We start from the raw sequence: 26,078 nt of genomic DNA on the forward strand, positions 1-26,078 counted from the left end.
TTTTTCTCTGTTGAAGAGTCTTACCAGGTCTTACCAGGTCTGTTGCCATTTTACTGGTAGTTTTGCTTTAAACACTGGTGATGCTCCAGGATTCTGTTTTTTGAAAGGTGGATCAAATACTGCTGTCACTCTCTCCACCTACCTGGGAAGTAATTGGCCTCCAAGGCCAATGTGATTTAAGTGGGATTATTCTAGCTTTTTACTCTGTAAAAATATCAAGGGCCTATTTAAAAGAACAGAGAACTGTAGAAGACATCAATACACATAGCTGATCAAGCCCTGAAGTAGTCATCAGCCCAGAGACTTTAGCTTGAATTACTAAGGCCTTAAAGGGATTTTGCCCCAATGTAAAAGCATGGTATAGGAGAACTGTTCCCACTCTACTTTGCAGGCATTATTTTGCTCAGTTTAATTTCAAATGATGAATCAATAGAATCCATTTGATGGCTTCAGCTAATTTTTTGCTTTTTGGAAAGGTTTTTCTTTTCCTCTGTCCCCACAGGCAGAAGAAGAGAGAGATGATATGGAGAGAGTCAAGCTGGATAATAAAAGAATTCTCTTCAACCTGTTGCCAGCACATGTTGCACAGCACTTTCTTATGTCTAATCCAAGAAATATGGTAAACCAAGATAAAATTTAAATACATGGTGATGTTGTATGGGTGTGACCCAGTGTAGCTTGGGTCACCTTTCGACTGTATGTTTTCAAGAAGGGCTTGGACTTCTAAAATTTCATTCATCTTAAAAGGAATGTAAAAACTTGTGTTCAAGAATTAGATTGGGATTATTTCTTTCACTGTAGTGTCCTCCTTCTCTGAAGAATTTTAATAAAAAGCGAGATAAGGGAATGTTGTGTCGTTCAACGTCAATGCAGCCAAGTGTCTGCATGCAAATCACTATTTTTTTTCCCAATCAGTTTAGAATATTGGGATTTATCACAGTATTTCATGAGCTCAGTTTGGTTCTGAATGGTGAAGTGTATGAACTGCCAGACACTTCCGTATGAACCACTCTAGTTATGGAAATGCGCTGGATTACCAAACCCATCCATTTAAAGTTAAAAACAGAGAATTGTACACACCCAAGGAAGACACAGTAGCTTTTAACATCAAAGGCTGCAGTGATTAAATAAAGTGGTTCAGGAAGCCCTTACCAGAGTCCTTCCAGTGCAGCTGCAATACCTGCAGCACTGGAGTAGCCGTAATGGCCGTGATACTGCTCTTGAGAGTTTGGATCAATGTATTTGAACCACAGAAGAGTGGATTTACTTTCCGTGAGCCCTCCGAATTCTTAAGCAGAAACCTTACTGTACAAAACAGGATTATATTGTTAATGTTGAATACAGGACTCCGCAACTCAGGGAAAGACATGAAGGGGCAAGGCTGGTTTTGTGCTGCAGGACAAAATTGTTCCATCTCCTATTTTAGTTATAAAACAAAATTGAGAAAATGCAATTCTATTTTTCATACAATAAAAGTTCTGCAACTATTAAGACTTTCTACAAAATTTTTACTCACTGCTTGCATGTCTGAACAGAGAAAACGACTAAGTTGTTTTAAATGGGTTTAATAGCTTAGGTGTTAATTTTCTTTTATGTTTTTGAGTGGCGAGATCTTTCAACATTTTTTAATAAGGCTGGCTTTCTCTCTACCAAAAATTAAGGCTTTTGTCCTAGCTATTGCTTAGCAGTAGAATAGATATTATTATAATGATGCCTCTTTAGATTAATCCTTTAAAATAAAAATTATATCTGCTCATGAACTGCAGGACCTTTATTACCAGTCATATTCACAAGTGGGAGTGATGTTTGCTTCCATCCCAAATTTCAATGATTTCTACATCGAATTGGACGGCAATAATATGGGAGTGGAATGTTTACGCCTGTTAAATGAAATTATTGCTGATTTTGATGAGGTAAGGTCTAAACACTTTATCTTTTGACCATATCAGTTCTACCAAATTACTATCAACATAGATTATCTGTAGCAACTCAGCATATCTTGAACTTCCTGATAAAACAGTATTGTAAACTTCCTATTTAATTGTAGTTGGTGTCCACTGGGCTTCTCCAAAGTGCCCAGTTTGTACTTTTAGGCACATGAGTCTGACCTCAAATTCCTCTAATATAGGAAGAGTATTAAAATGCGAGTTAACGGTAGTTTTTTCAATGACCTCAAAGTAGGCAAACCTCAACGTACCAAAAATAATATGGTTTAATCAACTTGCTCATATTATCTGATAACTATGGTTGCTTGTCTAAAATATTATGTAATATTTAACAGTTTTATGTTTTAAACAAAGCTTATGGACAAAGAATATTATAAGGACATAGAAAAGATCAAGACAATTGGAAGTACATATATGGCAGCTGTGGGACTTGTACCTACTTCAGGAACTAAGGTAAGAAGATTTTACATGACAGTCATTTGTGGAGGAACCATTCTCCTTCAATTTCCAGAGGAACATCAGAAACACAATTAACTCTATGTGATCATAGATAACTTGTATTACTTCTTTACAACAATTTAAATCTGAAATTCAAAGAACAACTGTAGCCTGAAAAGAAAAATTGCTATCCTAGCAGTTGGTCATGTGGCTTCATTTGGGATTTCATTGTCTGCAGCTCTGGATTCTCTGCAAATTGGTGCATAAAGCTCCTAAGTCAGAGTGGTAGTATTTTAAGTCTGGTATCTTAGATGATCTTGTAAGATTCAGGGAAGGAGAGACTCTAGGTGCGATGAATTTCTGCAAAACTAACACAAGAATTATTAAAATGTGATTTTTTTTTCTTTTATTATATTGAAATCTGGATGCAACCTACAATCAAAACACAGCCTCTCCCAACGCCCATCATGGACAGCAACTTAGTTGCATGGACAGCAACTTAGTACATTGCTGCACTTTACCCTGGTCCCTCCAAATCAGCTCTTCTTTGTCTCTACTGCTAGCATTCTTTTTACTCCTTTAATTACTTAGCAATAAAAAAAGTCAAAGTAATTTCAAACCCACTAGTTCTGGGGCAGTTCTTCTTCTGTATCCTCATTACTACTCCTGAGTGTGTTTCTCACCTTAAGTTTGTCTTGGGACAGAGATTTCCTAGATTTGTATGCAGCATCTTGGAAAGCAGAGAATCTTGTGGACAGTATACCAAATATATTGAATAGAGAGTACTATGCACATTAATAATTAAATTCATAAAAGTAATTTATGAAAAAATAATAAAATTAATAATATGAGGAATATAATTCAAATGAAAGCAATCCATGTCTGCCCAGAATTTCCAGACACCTCTCCCCTGTTCTGATATGCATGTACGTATGTTGTAGAGGTACACTCATGCATATATGGTTTAGCATCGCAAAATCACACTGAATTAGAGGGGAAAAGCAAAAAGGGCCAGAAGATGGCCTGTGAACTTTGTAGTAACAATTATCCTTGTTAAGTAAATAAAAAAACACATTGAAAATCAACTGTTAGAATCATGTTGGAGTATATCACATGCAACTAATTTTCTGGTCTGCAGGGTATTTACAACTGATACTTTCCTTTGTATCATTCCTAGAAATCTACACATTACAAAAAGGCATCTATAAAACTGTTTATGCTGAAATCTTTGACTCCTGGGTCCTGAGACGGGCAAAAAAATTGATCCTTTGAATTTCGTTCGGTGTGATCTCAGGCAAACAGGCAACGGCATACTTGTGTGTCTGCTATAAATGCTCTTTGAACTATAATCCTGAAAACAAGTGTGTTATTGGGTAACTTTGGCAGCATATGTTCCAAAACCTAAAGATGTTTATCTCTTGTATTTTATAGTTGCTAACTGAAGGGTCAGCTGAGTTAGCCTAGTACTGAAGATACCACTCTAAGCTTATGATAATAATGCATTTTAAATCACTGCAGAAGGTCTTGTACAGGACTTACCTTTCTCTGAAACCTTGGGGCAAATTTTTATCTTTTCTGTACAGGAAGAATTTATTTAACATTTTGTATTCCAGAAAACCTAAAGATCTTGTATGAAACAGCCAATATTTTTTACTTTAACTTGGGGTTTCAGGTCTTCTGTGATCTCTTCCCACTGCTTGCGTGATGTAAATGCGTAGAAATTATTCACATCCTCTCGGCAGTTTTCCACTAGATCTTCAGCATGCAGCTATGTATTAGAAGTCTGATGATGCTGGGTAGCCCATCATGCACAGACGATCACTGCCAGCTGTCACAAAGTCCCTGGGCTGCCCTACGGAGTCATATGTGTCCATGGGGCCGTAAGAGACTCAAGTCCTTCTGATCTCCCTTCTGCCAGGGGTGTTCCAGCTTCATCAGAAAATCTGGAACAGCCTCTGATTGTGAGCCACCAATTTCATACGAGGATTTGGACATAAGCAGAAAGCAGTGGATGGGGTTAACTGTGTTCTTAGGATATTTACACACATAAGAACCCAGTACTCTGATGAAGTCAAATATTTAAATCTCATATTTTACAGGACTGTTGTTTCTGCAGCTTGACTTCAGCAGGTGACTACAGTAAATGCACATTGCCTCTGTCAGCGTGGTTTTGCTGTGATGCTCTGGGCAATCTTTCCAGTAACTATTCCTCTGATGTTTAAATAAATAGTTGCTTGCCAGTTACACCATCAGGGCAGCACACAAACCAAGCTGTTTGTAGATCTTTTGCACAATGTAAGTTCATTGTGTGTGTGGAGTCCTTTGAAATGACGTCTGTGATTTCACCAGGGTCCTGACTTCACCACGGTCCTAACTTTGTGGTGTTCTTCAGTGCAGGTTCAAAAGAGTTTGCCTGTAATCCTTTTGAGAGGCATCTGTCACCTGCAGCGCGTCCAGTATTGTCACCAGTCCTCTCTCCTGAGGGGCATTGCAGGAAATCAAAGCATTCATCGGGCAGCAAAGAAATTGAAGGATAAGGAATATGAAGAAGATTAGAGGAATAACTAAAACTATACACTCCTCCCTCCCTCCTCCAGATATTCAATATTCTTCTTCTCTGTTGGGAGTGTAGCCATCAGCTCTTTAAACTTAATTATTGTTCTTCCTTTGCCTTAGTGAGGCTGGAAAAGAGTAGAGTTAGTTGACATTGCAAGAAGCAGAATGCCAGAGACCCAGGCAGATAAATAAAAATACCCTTCCTAAAAATTGGGACTGGCCCAAGGATGTCTTTCATAATTTTTTGTTAGCACTTTGCTCTAATTTTTGTAAATTTCCCAGCCACATGAAGGAACCCTTTCAAAGTGAGACAAATAAAGCAAATAGAAACCTATTTCTCAGGGTTCTCAGCCACTGTCAAGAACTCCATTTATACAATCTCACTATCATGACAAAAACCCAGCGAGCTCTCATCTCATGCCAGCTGCCACAGCCCTGTTGTGCAACACCCTAATGAAGCTAGACTGCCACTGACCCTGCACTTCTTTCACCATACCCTACCTTTAGTCCACTTTCACTTTGCAAACCTGTTCAAGAATTCATATTTATTATTCAAATAAGAGCACAACATAAGAGCAACCATACTGAGTCAGGTCAAAGGTCTATTCTAGTAACCTGTCTTTAACTAGCCAATGGTAGATCCTGGGGGAAGGGCATGAGTTACAGGACAAACATGCAAACCTCTCTTTTCTGCTTTCTAATGATATGCTGCTTAAGAAATTCTAGAGCTACAGATAATATCTCTGTACTACTTTGTAGCAAATATTTCTTCCATGAGTGAGTAATTATGTGTGACTCCAGCTAACTTTTGGGATCCACAATATCTTCTGAAAATTAGTTCCACAGTTTATATTAGACTAAAGTTGTAAAAATTATTTTCTTATGTTTTGGGGTTTTTTTACAAGTTGATACTTCAGCATTTCATTTCATCCCTTCTGGTTCTTTTGCTTTAGTTCATTTAGATGCATTTTATAACAACTCATTTCAGCTTGCCTGGAAAGGAAAGAAAATAGGGGTGTTCTGCATCTCACAGGATTAAACCCAACAGGAATTTTGTCAATGGGAACAGCATGCACCCCACAGAGCTGGGAGCTAGCAAAAACCCCAAAGGGAGAAGAGGGCAGAAACTATAGTTATTAATAATCATCAGGCAAAGCAGTTTTGTAAGAAAGCAGGTTATATTCCCTGCCCTGCTCACAACAAACATCTGCAGCTCTCTAGCAACAGAACCACTTTACCACGGGAACTTTGCTTTCCATTCTTCCCAGAAATTAAAAAGAGAGAGAGAAGGGGGGGGAAAAAAAGGATTCAGTTCTTGAGAAAAGAATATATGTGCTGTAGCCACCATCAAAAGTTTCTTTTCACAAACAGCAAAATGGGTTAGATTCTTTTCCTAAGCCATCCAGTCTGAGTTTTTCATTGTTTTTCACTTTGGTATTTCACCTGCCTCTCAGTACCATACAAATCTAATGTGCAATACTATTTTGTTTCTAGGCTAAAAAATCAATTTATTCCCATCTGAGTACACTGGCAGATTTTGCAATAGAGATGTTTGACGTTCTTGATGAAATCAACTATCAGTCTTACAACGACTTTGTCCTACGAGTTGGTAAGTCACGTTTCTACAATTATCACAGAAGCAGAACATTGTTGTTTGTTGGCTGTCCCTGTGCTGTCTGCAAAGGATTACCTGTCCTGCCTCCATGATTAAAACTGAAAAGCCTTCTTTAGCGGGAGAGTCACATCCATATAGAAGGTCAGCAGGCTGGTGAGCATCAGTATTAAGGAATTATAATTGTGTCCAATTCCAGTGTGTTTGCTTAATCTACGCACCCCTAAAAGGAAAATGCACCAATAATTTTATACAGTATTATTAGTGTACTCACTCTTGTGGCTTACACTGTTTTGCATTGCTAAACTGCTGAAAACTGGGTCTGACTGTACTTAACTATTAAGTTAAATTGCATCTGCAAAAGCTTTGTTGGCATTAAAAGCGTGATGGGAGCTTTTGGTCCACAGATGCCAAATCACCTCAACCAGTCCTGTTTTCCCCAACAAATCAAATCCTCTGGTATTCACAACACAAACCTTCCCATGCAATCCTTTACGTGTTATTACATGTCTTACCTCTCAGAGTCCTTTCTCCCAGCCTTCTTAGAGAACAAGTTCCCTTCTTCCCTTCCTTCCCTGCATCCCGCTCCTCTCCAGTGGTACTTCCACCGCTGTTCTCATTTCATTGCATATGCTAACACAGATAGTTTTCTCCAGCTTCTTTCTCTATATATTTTCATGGCTGAATTGTGAGAATGGGCTGGATAAGGAGAAAAGTGAGGTTGCTAGCAGTGGAAGATTGAGAAAGACCAAAGACATCAAGGGCAGCAATAGGAGAGTTATACATCTTTGCCCTTCCGTACATCCTAATAATTATAAACCCCAAATTCTCTTTGAACTCTGTTAGAACTGGTCTTTCCAGGTTCACAAAGGGGCAGAAGACAAATAGCTAACCCCCATTCTTCTTCATAACTTGCCTGGGAAAACGCTTGCACAAAACCTCATGCAGGGTTTAGCATCTGCAGCCCTGGATCAGGGCACTCAGGAGAAGGAACATTTCCTCTTTTATCTTACAAACAAGGTGTCAAAATCAGTCAGAAATGTAGAATCAAGCCCTGTGGTTTCCCAAAAAAGATGCTTGAGCCAATTTCACATACTCTTGTCTCCTTCCAGTGTCTCCTGATCTGAGTTGTCTAGTATTGACAACCGATGTGACACACTTCCCTTACCCCCATTCCTCCTGTCTTCCAGGCCACTATTTCTGTTCCACTTGGAAAACCTCCATTAAAAGGCTTTATATGAGCAACCCCAGTGGAAGTCATAGCAAACAATTAAAGATCTTTAACAGTTTGCCCTGAATTGTTCTACAGCTAAACTCTGCACTACCACTGCTTTTCTACTTTTCTTAAAAAAAAAAAAAAAAAAGAAAATCCACAGATGAGCCAAATCTTTATGTTGTCTATCATATTGCATTTCCAATAAGATATCTCTGTGTATGTTTTTATTTTGTTTCTGAAGCTCTTACAAATACAGAAGTCCAATTGGCATTAATTTAACATATATTATGTCCTATGACCAGAAAAATTCTAAGGTAAGGCACTTGTGTGTTAAATCTATTTTTCAGGATTCATGTTTCCCTTGGATAATATGCTGTAGTGTTTGAAACCAAAGTCATTGTTTTGATTTTAGGTATTAATGTCGGGCCAGTAGTGGCTGGAGTCATTGGAGCCAGAAGACCACAGTATGATATCTGGGGGAACACTGTAAATGTTGCCAGCCGGATGGATAGTACTGGAGTGCAGGGGAAAATTCAGGTAAGTGCATTCTGAGACAATTTTGCAAACTGTACATACCTCCTGTTTTATATGTGGTTACATTTTCAAGACCACTTAGAAAATGCAACCTCACTTGGTCTTGTGGTTCTTATGAAAAGGGCAACATGATGATTCAATGAAGGGCAACTCTGATGATTCAAGCATCAGAGGTACGGTTGTTTTCCATTATATACGCTTCACTACTTGGAGGCAAAGAAATCCTCAAATAAATCATTTCCCATCAGAAGAAACAGAGTTCTCTGCTGCATTGCACACAGTTGGAGGCAAGCCTGGGAATGCCAACACTGCATGGGCCAGTCCTAGTGCTGTAGGAATTTTGCCTGAATAAGGACTACAAGGAAAGGATCTATGTCTATTTGCATCCTGCTGTATTTTATGTAGCTTTAAAAATTCCTTGGATACTTTGGATCAGAGAGGCTACACAGACAGAGAACATTGTTGTTCTGCTAGAGCTCGGCTAGAATCTGTGCTGCACCGCTCAAAATCTCAATGAACTCTTGCAGTCCTTTATCCAAAATACCTGTCTAGGCTCCAGGGATCAAAAGTTCTTCTGGAGTAAATTAACGTCACTGGAACTGATCCAGCTCACAACAGTGGACAATCTGTTACACATTTCTGTTGGACAGAGCTTTATCTGGCTTTGTAATTATTCAGCTCAAGACCAGGAGTTCTGCTTCTCAGATTCCACTTTGGTCAGTGATTTTTAATTCCTTAAGAAAATTCTAAGTGAGCCTGAGAGCAGTAGTAGGTGCTAATTCATTCTGCTTATGCATATTTCATGATCGAGAAGTATGGGCAGGGGTGGGCAGTTCTAGGATTAACCTTATAAGAACAGAAAAAACTAATACTTTTTTTTCTGTCTTCAGGTGACAGAAGAAGTTCAGCGGATATTAAAAAGGTGCAGTTATGAATTTGTGTGCAGGGGTAAAGTCAGTGTAAAGGGAAAAGGTGAAATGTTGACCTATTTCCTGGAAGGAAAGGCCGATGGAAATAATTCACAAACACGGTCTTTAAACTTAGAGCGGAAAATGTACCCTTACGGGAGAGCAAACATTCAAACAAAACTGGGCACCAGCTGTCCGTCAGTATCCTCAGTTGCTAGCTTTACTGTAAAAGCTGGGCTTGGAGCAGGTCAAACATCTGCCACTCACACAAATCAAACACTGCATTATCTTCCTTCTGTGCCAGCTGTGAAGGAGGCGTAGAGCAAAGGAGATTCGGTCGTGCCATTTGCAGTGAACTTGGAGAGCAATGGTTGCCTGAATTTTTACCAAGAGATCAGAGGTCATAGGCCATGGCATTAACCAAGGACCACTACAACCCAACCAAAGAGAACTTGGGGACTGTGTAATGAACTCTTGGGATGGAACATATAAGGGCTAGCAATTCTGTTAGGAAAAGTCAAAACCTGATTTTCTGGAAATGAGGAATATTTTCTTGGCATTTTTAAAGAGTAAATGAAAAAAAATGAGATAAACGTGCAAGCAATTATATATGTGTGTGTGTGTGTGTGTGTGTGTATATATGTTTTAATCTATATATGCACATATACAAACAGTCCTGTGTAGACTTAATAGAGATTTATAGAGATAAACATAAAAATATGTATTTATTTACACATCCACCTGCAATGACATAGCAAAGAGATTTCTCTTTCTGTCATAACCAGCACTGTTGGGTCTGGGATTAGCAAAGCTGCATTTAACCGTGGAGTGTGGGGCAGCTGGAGACTCTCCAGGGCTACAGCAAGAGTTAGAGAAGCTGGGCTCCCAGTGCATGAGTTAAAGCAATGAGAACAGCATTCATTGTGCTGTCAATGGCAGATTAATGAAGGCTGGATTCAGCTAATTGCTAAACCCTATATATTTTTTAAAATTCTCCTTGCATACTCCAAAAACTTCAAAAAAAATCCAATTCAAACCATAACACTAGGATATGAAGTAGATAAACCACAGAGCTTAAAGGTTTGGCAGAAGAACAATATATATTCTTTCCATTAAAAAAAAAGGGGGGTGATAGAGTTTAGAAGTTGCTGCCTCTTCACAGGTCACTTGACTCTGTGCAAGAAAGAGGAGACCCTGCAAGCACAGCAATATGCTTATGCAATATAGAAACATTCCTTATGTACAGTGCCGATTTTATTGAAGAGCAGAAGGATGGTATTATTTCAGGCTTTTACAAACAGCACAGGTCCTGTGGCTCAGTTCCAGGGTTTAGCTTTACCTTTCTGAACAGCTCAAAGAATAGTCCTGTACTGGTGACAAACATGCTGTTGCTAGCTTTGTGACATCTGTATGTTTGCCAACATAGTCTTGCGTCTTAGTTGATTTTTAAATTTATGCCACAGTTTTATTATATCTTGATTCTACCCAGGCTCACTCTTCAAAGCTGTACAATTATAGAAAGCTATAATTCTGAGAACAAGCACAGTCAAACTTTGCCCAAATGAGGAGAACACTGGTACATGCCAGGAGAGTGAGGCCTGCTCTTAATCTGCATAAAAGGGAACATATTTTGACTGCTTTTTCCTTTAATGCAGCCCACATCCTATTGTTCATAGTTTCATCTTGAAATGCTGATCTGGATGTGAAATGTGGTGTGCAGCTCCGTACTCGAGGAGGGGGCAGTCGGAGGTCATCCTGCTGAGTGACATGTGCTCCATGGACAGGTGCCATACTGTCCTGATGGGGATGCACAAGCTAACCAGCCTCACTGCTTTCCAAAAGAGAAGCAAAACTTTACGTTGTCTAAAAACATGCAAAACTTCCTTTTAACTAAAAAAAAAAGGAAAAAACCCAAACCTGAAAAACCCACCTAAGACTGCAGAAGTTATCCAGGTTGTACAGCAGAAAACTTACATGTACTAGATGTCACATTTCCCTTTGGTGGGCCTATTTTATTACTGATTTCAGTGGAAAGAAGATTCTGAGCAATTCTCCTGCAATCAGCATTTGCTTTGGAGCAGTCACTATTTGTGTTAAAAGTATATGGACGAATATTGTGTCAACAGGTGCAAATGGTTTGGTTAAAGAAATACTGCAGGAGTTTCCCTTCTCCATGTGGCCATATCAGGCTGCTGTGGGACTCCAGTTGTTTTCAGCAGGCTTTTTAATTAATTTTTATGTACCCTGTCAGCTAGGTGTTCATTTCAAAGCTAGGAGAATTAGTGTTGTGATTAAAGTCGCTATAAAAAAAATGAGAATTGCTTTCTAACTGTACTAAGTGTATGCACCCTGGCTGATCTGTGGAAAGTCACTGCATTTCTTTATCTCCTAACAGCTATCCAGGTATTCTTCTAGAATAATTTAATTCTGGTTTTGAGGCATTCAAAGCCCTTTAAATAGATACATGTAGAGAATACAGATTTAAAAGAACAAACATTTACATAATTAAACTGAATAAGTGGTATCCATGTAAAGCACACTGCATATTTATGTTTTCTAATAGATTTAGTTTCTAATAGATTAGTTCTAATAGAACTAAATCATCACACAGGTAAGTTAAATATTTAACTAAAATGGAAAGCATCATGTGCAATAGCATTAATCACTCAGTTCCACTCTCAAAGAGCCCAAGTTACACAATTTTTGAATCCGTGAATTTGGTATAATTTCACCGATAATAATAAAACATTACTTTTACATGTACTGTTATTAAAAGCATCTTTAGATCCTAGCATTAGATCTGGTAGTACATGAACACATAGACCAAATACAGCCATTGACCCACCCCAAAAGCTTACAATGAAATTATTTCTTTGTTACTTTTTTAATAGGCCCAAGATACAGGCATATTGGCATTGTTTCTTTTATCACTAAATGGACAGTGAACAGAAATGAATTGTCCTCTCTGCTAATATTTTCGGGACTGTTCTCATTCCCAGACTCATTCCCAGCCTAGTCCTGGAGTAATGTCAGTGGAAGATCATGTAGCAAGGTAAATTTGGTTTAGTCATTTTAATATTTTAAAAGATTAGCAGGTGCTAGTAGAATTACTCCAAAGTTTTTCTAAGCCTGATCCTCCTCTCCAACAGTCAAATGAGGCACGTGACTTTTTAAGAATGTTTTCCATGGTGAACGGAAAGGACCAGACAGGCCCAGTGCATTATCACCTATTCATTCGGCCCTTTTGCAGGAGGTCTGTGCCTCCAGGGCAGGTTGAGTGGACCAGCATGGCTTCTTTGTGCTGCAGCCAGTTCAGTGTGCGTGTGCTAGTTTACAGCATCAATGATGGTGTATTTGGAGTCAGTTTCCAGACTTGGTTTGAGTCCTACCATTAACATTTTTCATATTTTTGTTGTGGTTGTTGTTGCTGGTTTTACTATGGGGAAAACTGTATTTTTCTATGTAGTCCTGGACTGAGCAGTACAGAATCATGAAGAAAGTTCAGCCAAGGCACAAATTAGTAAAAAGCCATGTGAAAATGACAGGCAGTGTTCAGCAGCCATTCCAACAGGGAAAACTAAATGGCCATTGAAATCAAAATATAATGAAGCCGTGCTCTTGCCTTTATGCTTTCCCTCCCTATTCATATCATTTTTACCCATTTTCCTTTTCTGTGTACATTTGTTTTATTTCAGCTCTCATGTGATAGCTTTAAATGACAGATTTAATCTCTCTGCTCTTCTGCATTCTTGGATATGTTCAGTAAGTTTTACACATGGAAAGAGGTAGTAGTAATACTTCCGATAACCCCACAAATACACATTTTCTGCCAAATTAGAGAAGCTTGTCATCAAATTTTTATTGGCAATTGGCTAAAGATAATATGTGGCCCATTCCAATATCCCTGAAAATTATCAGAAGGATTTCGTTTGATTTCTGTGGGATTTGGGTTGTGTCCACCTTAATGCATGCAGTTGTATTTCCTATCTTGCATTTATTAATTTTCCAGTCAAGCTCTGTAACTTTTGCCTCGGTGACCTTGCTGTAGCCCCAGCAAGGAGTCAGTTCTGCCCCACAGTACCAAGTCCCTCATGTTTAACCAAGGATAGTAACTTGTTGCATTGTGGGCAGAATAGCCTCCTGCACTTCTGTTCACTGTTTTGTGCAGCTGTTTGTTAGATTGAAATAATTAACAGATATGATCCCTACAACAAAGTGATGCCATTTTGGCATGTTGATGTCTGTCAATAGCAAGCACAATATTTCACATCAGTTTGCACGTTTTCTCTTTCAGATAATAATAATAATCAAAGTCTTTCCTTCTTTATATAAGGAGATAAGTATCAGAGATCTTCAGACTATACTGTCTTGGGAGCTAATTTCAAAGTGTTCCTATGCTACCTTTATCTTTAAATGATTTTTTAATTATTATTCTCTGCTGAGATTACAAACTGGCATTCAGTTGAATTACTGGCTAGATATTTCCAAACATTTTCCATTTGCATTGAATAGAAAGATATTTTATCCAGCCTGTAAAATGCATTGGTTTTTGTAGCTGCTTCCCACTGTGGCAAGTCGCACTCCCTTGTCTTCACTAAAACACACACAAATTCTCCCTTGCTTTCTCTAGGTGAGACTGAGCGCCAAAACCTTCAGCTCGTTAGGGCTGAATCTGCATCCCTTATGTACCTACAAGGCCTGCAGAAATCACCAGGAGTTTAGCATGCTTATGAAGGTCAGCAGTTGAGCTGCTGTAGACCAAGTTCTGCTTTGGGTTACAGCGATGTCTCACGTCGGTACTGAACTGAGTTTTACAACACTGTAACCGAGAGTAGGTCATGCGCCTAAATCTCTTTCACACTTTTGCCTGTAATTTATCTGTAAGGCAAAAGAAAGTACTTGGGAGTCACTGTTTGAAGGGAAACAGTATATGACCTGTGCCATTTCAGTGCTTTGAGGAGTCTGAACACATTAGTAAGTAGCGTGAATCATTTTCATGTGTTGAATTCCTGCTTGTAGCAGAAACAAAGCATTTTCTTTACATCAGCAAGTCCAGATTCTGTATGTGTTCTGCCCAGGCAGGAGGACTATTTAGCCATAATGTTCTTTCAAGTTAGAGTTTTGTATTACAGTGAAAACCAACATTTTTTAATTTGTGATAAACCTGTATTATAATGCCTTATTTATTTTTAATCTTGTACAGTGTTACAAAACAACAGAAAACATTGGCCTTTCATGTACTATTCACTTTAAAAGATGCATTGTATTATGAAATTTTGTAAATAGTTTTAGCTCAGACAGGTAATTGCATGTACACTTGTATAAAAAGAGGCAAAAAGGCACACTTTAACAAATGCTAACAATTTTTGTAAGAGACATTTTACACGTGCATGGAGATTATAAATCCTTTGGAAATGGACATCCTTTTGCTTTTCCTTGCAATCTATTGCATGCCACTCATGCCTGACTTCAGTAAAACAAAACAAAACAGTAAGTTTTCCTAAATGTTTTTGACATATCACTTCTGGCACAGAGCTAAATCCACTAGTTGCATGTGCATTCAGCAAAGCAAAATCCAAATGCAAACAGCAAATAAAGAAGAAAAATAATGTAATGATTGTGATCTGCCAACCTCAGTGTTCCAAGATCCATAATACAGTATATGAAAAGTGTTATCAACATCTATGCTGTCTTCATAAGGTACCTTCTGGTCATTAGAAGCAATAAACTCTACTTACTGTAATATAAAAAGCAAGCAGATATTCTAGTTCATAATGGTGTAATATCTGACATTCAGTGGGTATTCTCTGATACTGCATTTGATGTAGTATTGTCATCAAGAAGGACCAAGTGTCAAATCCATTATTGCTGTATGCAGGTGCAACAGTATGGAAGGTAAAGGAGGTGAATTTGGCCCATTGATGTTACCCAGAGTATATTTCTAATGTGGTAATAAGTTATTGTATGTGAAAAGTACACAATGCAAATAGATTGTTTTCCTAGATACATACATATGTATATATATGTATGTATATATATAAACTAATTTTGTTGCCTTATTTTTGTTAGCTCTTTTGACTAATTTTCTATTGCTAAGCAGAAAGTATTTAACAGAACTATTAGGAGAAGGTTCACTGGGTTCTCTGGCTTTTGAGCCATCTGGGTTCTGTGCTGATGCTAGTCCTGCTCCCACTAAAGCCATGCTTACATGGATGCCTCCCTTAAGCATCACAGTCTAACCCACAGCTTGAGGACCAGGTCAGTTAGTGACATAGGAATAAGAAATCACTATCCAATCCTCTGGCTGATTTTTCCCATATTGCTGCTGAACAAAACTTTAAATTCTGGAGGTATTTTGCATGCGTTGTTTTTAAATTTGTTATATCTGTGTCACTACAGCTCAGGACTACTTCTCAAATTACTTATATAATTGCTATTTGATAAATGAGGAGTATTGTAGGAGCATAACACTGAGGTTGGTGGCAGTGGAAAAAGGGTGTGGACTGTGAATACTTTCTACTATGGATTAATAAGGACTTCTTGTATTTTACAATTTGAGCTAGTTTTATAATAGGACTTAGAAATCCATTAATTTGTTTGTTTACAGGTGACTGTGGGGTTAACTAAGCAGTACAGCTTCTGCAAGTACTTCTGCCATCATAAGTTAAGATGTAGATTCATACAACGTATCCCAGTTGCCTGCATACAAGAACAACTACCTTGTACTGATGATTCACTTCATACAGCAGTTAAGGGTTTCTAACAGTCATAAACTAACTCATCTCAAATTCAGTGGGTTTTACATCTCAGTGTGGCATAACTGTTGTGACTAATGACAATCTGGACTCTGCTTCTCTACCCCAACCCTGTTTATGATTGGCTTTTTCCAGAACTCTGTATAGGCTTTTCTTAGCTCTTTGTTCCTTTTAATCCCATCTCTCACTGAGTTTGCAGGCCAAATCTAAATCATGAATAAATATGTAAAAGTAAATAAATGGGGAGAAAAAAGCACAAGGTTAGCAGAGTACAAAATAACAAAAAGAAAAGAAGCCTGTGAGATAGCAATTGCTGAAAGGAAAAGGTGAAAAGCCAGTACTCCTTCTGAAGTCAGTGGTAAAGCTCTTGGTGACATGGGACAGGTCTTGAGTATCTGAGCTGGCAGAGTACTCAACCAGATTCCTAGTGCAACAAAAATAAGGCTTGTGTTTAGCTGCATGGCTAGATCCATTTCTGAGTTTTCCTGTCTGTTCACAGTCACAAGAGTGTTCAAGATCTCTTGGTGAACTGCTTTCAGAATTTCAGAAGGAATTGTTAGAAATGGTTGGGGGTTGTCACCTTTAATGCCTGTTTTCTGATCATGAGGAAGCACCTTGAAATTTGAATTAGCATTGGTTAATGTACATAGCTTATGTGCTGAAAGGACTTGGTTTTGCTTGTGCCTTACTGCATGCTGGAGGATCTGCTTCTTTATATCAGGATCCCCGTTTTATGCCTTCTGTGGCATCAGACATGCATAAAACTGAAGGAACAAACAGTGCTGCATCACTGTGAAGCTTTTTTACTACTTCCTTTCCTACTTTGGTTTACTACCAGCACAGCTATGTGGGTGCAAGGAGTGCTCCAAGTGTTTATGGAGGGAGGCCATACACAGGTATATGTGGGTCCAAGCTAAATAAGAACAGATTTCCTAGAAAGCTCAGCACACACAGTGAGCTGAGTTCTGCAGAAAATCTGTCCAGATAGTTTGGAGCTCCTTTGAAAAAGCTGGCTGCCCTCCTCTTCAGAACAGGCTTAAACAACACATTGACTAAAAACATCCAGAACACTTACCTACAGCTTGTAACTGCACTGCCACGTTTGCTAGACATAGCTTAGACTGCTGGTGGTAAAACAGCTAACAGTTCTCGTTGTGGGCAAGGCTAAGGCGTGCTTTAATTACTGTGGTTGTGCACACTATCGTGTCTTACTTTCAAGTGCCTGACCTGCTGCTTTGATTCTAGACTTGTCAATGGTGGCATCAGTTATGAAAAATTTGAGCTAGCACATTGAAGTTATTTAGGTGATTTCTCATGTCTTTTACTCCTTAGTGCGCATAGGTGCAAAGGTTGTCTGTTCTTACATTTCAAATGCCATTCAAGCAATACACCAAGAATTTTCAATGAAATGTAGATGAAAATTAATTACCTGTGCCATCACAAAATTGCTTCATGATAATTACATTTTTAAATTGTTACAGTAGAAATTCCTCTTCACTTAAAATTCCTGCTTTTTTTTACAGTAACATTACTAGGGTTCAATTAAGAAAAAAGTAAAGTGATTGTGTAACTTGCTCCCATTTACAAGTACAATTCTCTGCACAAATTCGGACTTAGGCAAAGCAAATGGTGAGTTTCTTTTCTGCATTCAAGCAGCTGGTTATTACACAGAGGTAGCTTTGGAAAATGTTACAGAATACAGTAAGAATGAAAGTAATGCTTTCAGAGTTACTGGTCTAAAAACTAGAGTCCAAGAGCAGTTACCATTTCTAGCATAATTTAACCCAATACAGAGAATTCTAGAGCAATGATATGATTTTCAGTGAAATTCTGAAAGAAGTTAAAAACCTCTTCTTGGAGGTTCTTTTTCTATAATATACTTGTGTGTAGCTTTGTCTGTGTTCAAATCATTGGTTTGTACACAGAATGTGTATAATGGTGCAAAACAGTAGTAAGACACACATTTCACAGTTTCAAGCAGATTCAGCCACATTTGACCCATCTTTTAAAATCCCTGCCACTAAAACTTGTACTGCAACTCACATCTGTCTGCATTTTATCCTGCTGATTAGTCCTTGTACTTTCTGCTGTCAGGAGGTTAATTTTTGCCCTTCTGGTATATGTCCATAGGTTCTGCTTGGAAATGAGATGTCAAGTATTTTTCTGATCTGTTAACTGAAAAGATTTAAAAATGTATGTGATTCCTTCTTTTTATAATGAAATGTTCAGCAGCCTAAGGTAGGAAGCAAAAAACCACATGGAGCATGTGTTCTACAATCAAAATTGGTCTGCCAACACATGATGGCACAGTGTCCATTGTAGGCTTACCCATAATTTTAAGCATCCTAGAAATATTTAAATGTAATAAATGCCATAGCACTAAGAGGAAAAGGAGCTAGACATGCCTGCCTGCCTCTTAACACCACATAGTTCTTCTTTTGATGTAAAAATGTGACCTGCAACTCTTAAAACACTGCTTCTTAAGAAATTGGTGCCCCTGCTGCCCTTAACTTGCCTTCAGTTGTTCAGTGCCATCACATTTTTATTGCAGGACGTTACTGTCCACTCAGGCCTGCTTACCATCTCCCTCTGTAGGTCCTCCATCACATGGTTGTCAATCTTCTTTTTCAAAAAGAAAATACATTTTCAAGAAGCAGATTTTTCATATAATAGGTGTTTAGGGGAAAAGAAATAGCTTTGACCTAATCTGGTTAGGAAGCAGTACATGTGACAGCAAACCTGAAAGGGTAAATAAACATACCCTGTGGTGGGAGTGCAGGCACCAGCAGCTGGCATCAAGCTGGGCAGTGAGGCTTAACCCTGCCAGCTGCAGGCAGAGCAGCATCTCTGCTCGTGTCCCCAAAGAAGAGACACAGATAAGGAAGAGTGGGGTAGCCTAAGTCATATTCCCTAGCAGTTTACTAAACATGCGGAAACCCATTTCAAGGGCAGTCATGTCATCTGTGTCCGGATGTCACTCTTCATTAAAAAATAACAGCAAGGAAAGATACAGTCTTGGGGTTTTATAAGGCTGGTTGAATTGAAATATTCAGTAAGAAGACCGTGCAAGAGGAATCTTATCAGCTGCTTAAACTGCAGATGTTTGCAGCAAATTCTGCATTGCTTCTGAACTAACTTGAATATTCTGCTTAGACTTTGAAAAAAAAATTATTTGCATCAGGTAGAGGTACTCCATTCCTCAAAGGGAAAACCAAATGTATTCTTCTCTCTATTTAATTGGCATACAAGTATTCAGAAGATCTTTTAGTCTGATTTACAGCCCAGTAAAGTTAATGGAAATATTAACTTCAATGATTGTTGAATTGTTAGATCAGGCCTTATTCTAAGGTCTGTTCCTCTCCCACTGATGTCAAATGGGGTGTTGCCAGTGACTTCAAAGGGACCAGGAGGAGGCCTACTGTATCACAATAGAAACATCTACACAGGTAAATAAAATGAATAGTCCTAACTTTAAGGAATGAACTAGTAAGTCAAGATGTCATTTTTCCAACTATTGTAGCCCACTGAACCTATAAATAATTTTTATAACTATATAGCTATACACTACATATATATATGTATGTATATACATAGTACAATACAATAACTTAACACTGGGTAACTTCTAATGATAGATTTGCATTAATAATACGGGTCTATTTTTATGTAAATAGAATATTGTAGAGTATCTTCCAGTCTTTTTCAGGATTGTTAAATTGAGAAGAGCAATTGAATATTTGTCCTATTTTTATGTTGAAAAGTGAATGGACTGAAATGTTAAATGTGAATGTAAATTTCTTATTGCAACTTTTATACTGAGTGTTTGCACTATTATAATTTCTGGAATCTAATTAAAAATAAAGGAAAAAAATTTGCTTGAATAAACAGCTGTTTGGGATTGTTGTTTTGTTTGGGTTTTTTTTTAAATCAAGTTGCGTTCATTATGCTATACCAAGCTGCCTTTCAGAGGGTCCAACTACAGCTTCTCAGTTTTCAGGCTAAGAACATGCATCTAGAAATCCTGCAATTTTACTTTCACAATTGCTTTGAACTACAGAACCTTATGGGAACAATTCAGCTCCCTTGTGAGTCTTGTTGACTTTCTGCATTGACCACAGTGGAAGCCAGCTTGGGCCAAGTGCTCCATCCATTGTGCAAGCAGAGGAAAGTAAACATGTGCAAATACTAGCAAAATACTGGCCACATAGATCAGAAGACAGGGAGGGGAAGCTCATCTCTCCCTTTCCACAAGCCAGAAATAATTGGCCAACCTGGGCCAAGTGTAGATCATGTAGGCAGTTTATACTGTGCAAGACACAGAACAAACCTAAGTGCAAAATTGTATAGGTTAACTTGAAATTTATTTGAAAACTGATAAAATTATATCAGGTAACGTCTCTCAAGGGACTCTGTAAGCTTGAGCACAGTACCAAAGTAATTTGATTGTACCGCTTCCAAATCACAGCAGACTCCCATCTGGCAGCTCAGAGCAAAAGCAGAGGCGCTCAGGTCCATCATGCCTGTCCATGCAGATATGCCCTGAGATAACTTGGAAATGCAGAGTCCCTTGTGATGGAAAACAGCCTGGGCTCAGATGCAAGGGGTTTTATTCCAAATGGCAGACTAAGGCTCCCCAGCTGTTTCTCTTGCAGTTTAGAGAGCACAGTGTGAGTTGTACAGAATTATTGTGATGACAGTGAGTGTGATGGAACTGTTCTTGGTTTGCCCTTACACCAGTGAGAACTGTTTGAGGCCTTATGTAGCCATTTTTTGTTTTCTCCCACCCCTCTGAAACACAGCGTCCCAGATCTTCATAAGTGTCAATCAGAATAGCTCCACTAAAGTCAAAAGAACATAAATAAACTGAAAATCTGGCCTTCATCTTCATTGGACCTATTCTGCCACATTGGTATTTTAAGTCTTTCTCTTAATACTAAAATGTGCAACCCTCCCTGTGTTGTTTTGGGGGATTTTATGTATATAAATACACAGAGCTATATATACTTGTTTATAAAATATGTACGTACACACACATATGTTAATGAGATAGTGTACATTCTGGATTAATGACCCAGGTGAGGTACTTGGAAACATTTTTCTGCCATGCCCCATTACACAGCTGAATCACTTCAGAGACATAATCACACAGTATGAGAATTTGTTTTGCTTAAAGAATGAGGTAGTATCAGCAGTGGGTTGCTTATATCCTCTGGTAACATTTTTGGACAAGAACACCAGTTCCAGTTTTGGGGGGTTTATGCTATAGAAATGCAGTCTCTGAATGAGAAATTCCAGAGAAATTGCATTTCTATAGCATAAACCACCCACAACTGGAACTGGTGTTCTTGTTCAAAAATGTTACCAGAGGATATTGTCAATTTGAAACGGGGGAAAGGGAGAATGGAAAATGAGAACATTGTGTACATCGTCCAGGCATTATTGGTGCATTGCCATAGTATCTATGTCAAAGCCTTCCAGTTTTGCAGCCATTCCCTAGGGCAGTGGGTCACCTAATGCACTGTTCCTGCTGGCGGAACATGATGTTCAATGGAAGGAAACAATTATACAGGTACCAGTCATGGACTATATTCTCGTCTGGGCCATTCTGATGGAAAAAAAGCCATAGCTGGAAAGTGAGCCATGTAGTGGAAATTGTCTGTGTCAATTCTGGCTCTCATTAAACCCACTGAACTGTGGAGAGAGCATTTGAGGATGGGGATCTTGAGGTATAGCCAGGCTACTTAGGAGTCTTGATCTGATCCTAAACATCCAGTCCTGTGCAGATTAATTCTGCTATCAATTGCAGCCATAGTTTGCATAGGTTTTCAGGCTCAAGGCTCAAAGAATAGAAACTGGCTTTTAATATTACATTAATATGAGCCTCCCAGGCTTATGCTGTTTCTATACTTATAACCAGACATTGGTCCACTATTATATTTAGCCATAGTGAGCTAGCAATGAAGAAGTAGAAGGAGCTAGTGATGAAGAAGTAGTCATGATTATTACGAATGTTTGCTTTTCCATTTACTAGGCATAGTCTGAAGAAGCCAATAGGGGCTTTCATAGAGACACTGTAACATATCAATTACTACACCACCACAGATGAAGCAGATGAGTTTCCCTATCACAAATGCTCTGCTTCACTAAGTCAGTGGGACTCCGATGACTTCATTAGCATTTCCTCATCTCAGACCACCTGGGGATTTGTCTGCGCAATCCTAATATGACAAGAAAGAGCCATTGATATTCATCTGGCCTGACCTCCTACACAGGACTACACTCAGTCTGGCCACGCTACTGCACTGCACAAACACAGCATTTTTTGTTTATTATTAGATGTAATAAAGTAAAACAAATCCATCATTTTCTGGTCGCTGAGAGATTTGAAGTTAGACATTTGTTTGGCATTGGCCAAACTGTGCTCATACTGTTGCCAAAGGTCATGAAAGCACCACTGACTGTTTTCCCCAAAACTCTATAGTTACTCTGTATGTTTATTGAACTTTGGCAATAATATTATGTGCTCCTCAGCAGCACTGCCAACATAATTAGAAAGGGGCAGTCATATCCAAAAACACACAGCAAGTTACTGAGGAAAGGTCCCACTTGAATATTAACTCAGATTGACTTCTGGGGTGCAGAAACACGTAGAAAGTGTATAGGACACCATCTAGTGAATAAACAACATGCAGGTAGAACACATTGTGGCACTCTGGTAAGACTGTACATCAGGAAAACCATTGTACATCAGGAAAACTATGATATGGTGGCCATCACGGAAACGTGGTGGGGTGACTCGCACAACTGGAGTGCGGCGATGGATGGCTATAAACTCTTCAGGAGGGATAGGCGAGGCAGGAGAGGTGGTGGGGTAGCCCTGTATGTCAGGGAGTGTCTGGATAGTTTAGAGCTCGATGATGGTGATGATAGGGTGGAGTGTTTATGGGTGAGAATCAGGGGGAAGGCCAACAAGGCAGATATTGTGGTGGGAGTCTGTTACAGACCACCCAGCCAGGATGAGGAGACAGATGAACTATTCTATAAGCAGCTGGGTGAAGCCTCACAATCGCTAGCCCTTGTTCTTGTGGGGGACTTCAACCTGCTGGATGTCTGCTGGAAATACAATACAGCAGAAAGGAAACAGTCCAGGAGGTTCCTGGAGCGTGTGGCAGATAACTTCCTGACGCAGCTGGTGAGTGAGCCAACGAGGGAAGGTGCCCCGCTGGACCTCTTGTTCACCAACAGAGAAGGACTTGTGAGCGATGTGATGGTTGGAGGCCGTCTTGGGCAGAGTGATCACGAAATGAGTTCTTGATACGTGGAGAAGCGGCGAGGAGGGTCAGCAAAACTGCCACCTTAGACTTCCGGAGGGCGGACTTTGGCCTGTTTAGGAGACTGGTCGAGAGAGTCCCCTGGGAGGCAGCCCTTATGGGCAAAGGGGTCCAGGAAGGCTGGACATTCTTTAAGGAGGAAGTCCTAAAGGCACAAGAGCGGGCTGTCCCCAGGTGCCGAAAGACGAGCCGGTGGGGAAGAAAACCAGCCTGGCTGACTAGAGAGCTCTGGCTCGAACTCAGGAGAAAGAGGAGAGTCTACAACCTCTGGAAGAAGGGGCGGGCAACTCAGGAGGACTACAAAGGTGTGGCGAGGCTGTGCAGGGGGAAAATTAGAAGGGCCAAAGCTGAGCTAGAGCTCAGTCTGGCTGCTGCTATAAAAGACAACAAAAAACACTTCTTCAAATACATTAGCAGCAAAAGGAGAGGTAAGGAGAATCTCCAGCCCCTAGTAGATGGGGGAGAAAACACAGTGACCAAGGATGAGGAAAAGGCTGAGGTACTTAATGCCTTCTTTGCCTCAGTCTTTAATAGCAGGGCCGACTGTTCTCTGGGTACCCAGCCCCTGGAGTTGGAAGATAGGGATGGGGACCAGAATGGAGCCCCCATAATCCAGGGGGAAATGGTGAGTGACCTGCTGCACCACTTAGACACTCACAAGTCTATGGGGCCTGATGAGATCCACCCCAGAGTGTTGAAGGAGCTAGCAGAAGAGCTCACCAAGCCCCTTTCCATCATTTACCAGCAGTCCTGGCTAACTGGGGAAGTCCCTGCTGACTGGAGATTAGCGAATGTGACGCCCATCTTCAAGAAGGGCCGGAAGGAGGACCCGGGGAACTACAGGCCTGTCAGCCTGACCTCGGTGCCGGGGAAGTTGATGGAGCAGATCATCCTGAGTGCTATCACACGGCATGTAGAGAATAACCAAGGGATCAAGCCCAGCCAGCATGGGTTCAGGAAAGGCAGGTCCTGCTTGACCAACCTGATCTCCTTCTATGACAAGGTGACCCGCCTAGTGGATGAGGGAAAGGCTGTGGATGTTGTCTATCTAGACTTCAGTAAAGCCTTTGACATGGTTTCCCACAGCATTCTCCTGGAGAAACTGGCTCATCATGGCGTGGACGGGTGTACTCTTCGCTGGGTAAAGAACTGGCTGGACGGCCGGGCCCAAAGAGTGGTGGTGAATGGAGTTTACTCCGGTTGGCGGCCGGTCACAAGTGGTGTTCCCCAGGGCTCGGTGTTGGGGCCAGTTCTGTTTAACATCTTTATCAATGATCTGGACGAAGGGATCGAGTGTACTCTCAGTAAGTTTGCAGACGACACCAAGTTGTGTGGGAGTGTTGATCTGCTGGAGGGTAGGCAGGCTCTGCAGAGGGACCTGGACAGGCTGGATCGATGGGCCGAGGTCAATTGTATGAGGTTTAACAAGGCCAAGTGCAAGGTCCTGCACTTGGGCCACAGCAACCCCATGGCACGCTACAGGCTTGGGGAAGAGTGGCTGGAAAGCTGCCTGGCAGAGAAGGACCTGGGGGTGTTTGTTGACAGCCACCTGAATATGAGCCAGCAGTGTGCCCAGGCGGCCAAGAAAGCCAATGGCATCCTGGCTTGTATCAAAAATAGCGTGGCCAGCAGGACTAGGGAAGTGATTGTGCCCCTGTACTCGGCACTGGTGAGGCCGCACCTCGAATACTGTGTTCAGTTTTGGGCCCCCCACTACAAGAGGGACATTGAGGTGCTGGAGCGTGTGCAGAGAAGGGCAACGAAGCTGGTGAAGGGTCTAGAGCAGAAGTCTTATGAGGAGCGGCTGAGGGAGCTGGGACTGTTTAGCCTGGAGAAAAGGAGGCTGAGGGGAGACCTTATCGCTCTCTTCAACTACCTGAAAGGAGGTTGTAGAGAGGTGGGGGTCGGTCTCTTCTCCCAGGTAACAAGTGATAGGACAAGAGGAAATGGCCTCAAGTTGCGCCAGGGGAGGTTTAGACTGGATATTAGGAAATTTTTCTTCACCGAGAGGGTTATCAAGCATTGGAACAGGCTGCCCAGGGAAGTGGTTGAGTCGCCATCCCTGGAGGTATTTAAAGGACGTTTGGATGAGGTGCTTAGAGACATGGTGTAGTGGTGGTTTTGGCAGTGTTAGGTTTATGGTTGGACTCGATGATCTTAAAGGTCTTTTCCAACCTATATGATTCTGTGATTCTGTGATTCTGTGATTCTGTGATTCTGTGACTGAAGTGGAAAAGCGTATAATGAAGAGGATTCATTGATGTAATTCCAAAGGCAGGTGGTGGCACATTGATTTTATCAAGGTCAATGACCTCTACTACTATTAAAGTGTACCTAGTTTCTTACTACTGAGGTAATTAGACTTTTTGAAGTCGAATATTGATCTATCAGACCTTTGGATAAAAAAGACACTTTTCTCAATTGGGCATTCCCCACAATGGTTTTAGAGTGGCTACTTGTATACTATAACCTTGTTTAACCAAGAGAAGCAACAATTTTTAATGCCTTAAGGTTTTATAATTGATCTTAAGATAGTAGCATCTTTAAATATGTACAACCTAATCCTCATCTCACATAGACGCCAAGCACTGCATCTGAGGGCAGAGCTGGTCCATGCTGAGGGAGGATGTGGCACTGAACTTGTCTATAAGGGATAAAGGTGTGTTCCTTAAGGCTTTTGTTTACTCAGTACTAACATTACATTAAAGCAGAAAACAAATTGGCTGTTAGAATACTACTTTCAATTCCCTGCAATTGGTGGACCTAGGTGAAAATTTTATAA

The 26,078-nt window shown here is 40.1% G+C and overlaps 1 protein-coding gene across 2 annotated transcripts in view; it reads left to right on the forward strand.

Annotated features, from left to right (window-relative positions):
- ADCY1 (adenylate cyclase 1) overlaps window positions 1-9,821 on the forward strand; it is a 152,611-nt gene extending 142,790 nt beyond the window's left edge. Inside the window, exons 15-21 of one of the 2 annotated variants that reach the window (XM_075493680.1) lie at window positions 503-619; window positions 1,767-1,913; window positions 2,301-2,399; window positions 6,435-6,549; window positions 8,181-8,305; window positions 9,193-9,224; window positions 9,515-9,821. In XM_075493680.1, coding sequence (XP_075349795.1) covers window positions 503-619; window positions 1,767-1,913; window positions 2,301-2,399; window positions 6,435-6,549; window positions 8,181-8,305; window positions 9,193-9,224; window positions 9,515-9,617 — 738 coding nt within the window. In that variant the 3' untranslated portion in view covers window positions 9,618-9,821. Of the gene's footprint in view, window positions 1-502; window positions 620-1,766; window positions 1,914-2,300; window positions 2,400-6,434; window positions 6,550-8,180; window positions 8,306-9,192 lie in introns of both variants that reach the window. The other variant, XM_075493679.1, reaches the window with a different exon arrangement.
- The last annotated feature ends 16,257 nt before the right edge of the window (window positions 9,822-26,078 follow it).

Source organism: Mycteria americana, chromosome 2 (assembly GCF_035582795.1).
Source record: "Mycteria americana isolate JAX WOST 10 ecotype Jacksonville Zoo and Gardens chromosome 2, USCA_MyAme_1.0, whole genome shotgun sequence".
In the NCBI taxonomy this organism is placed as follows: domain Eukaryota; kingdom Metazoa; phylum Chordata; class Aves; order Ciconiiformes; family Ciconiidae; genus Mycteria; species Mycteria americana.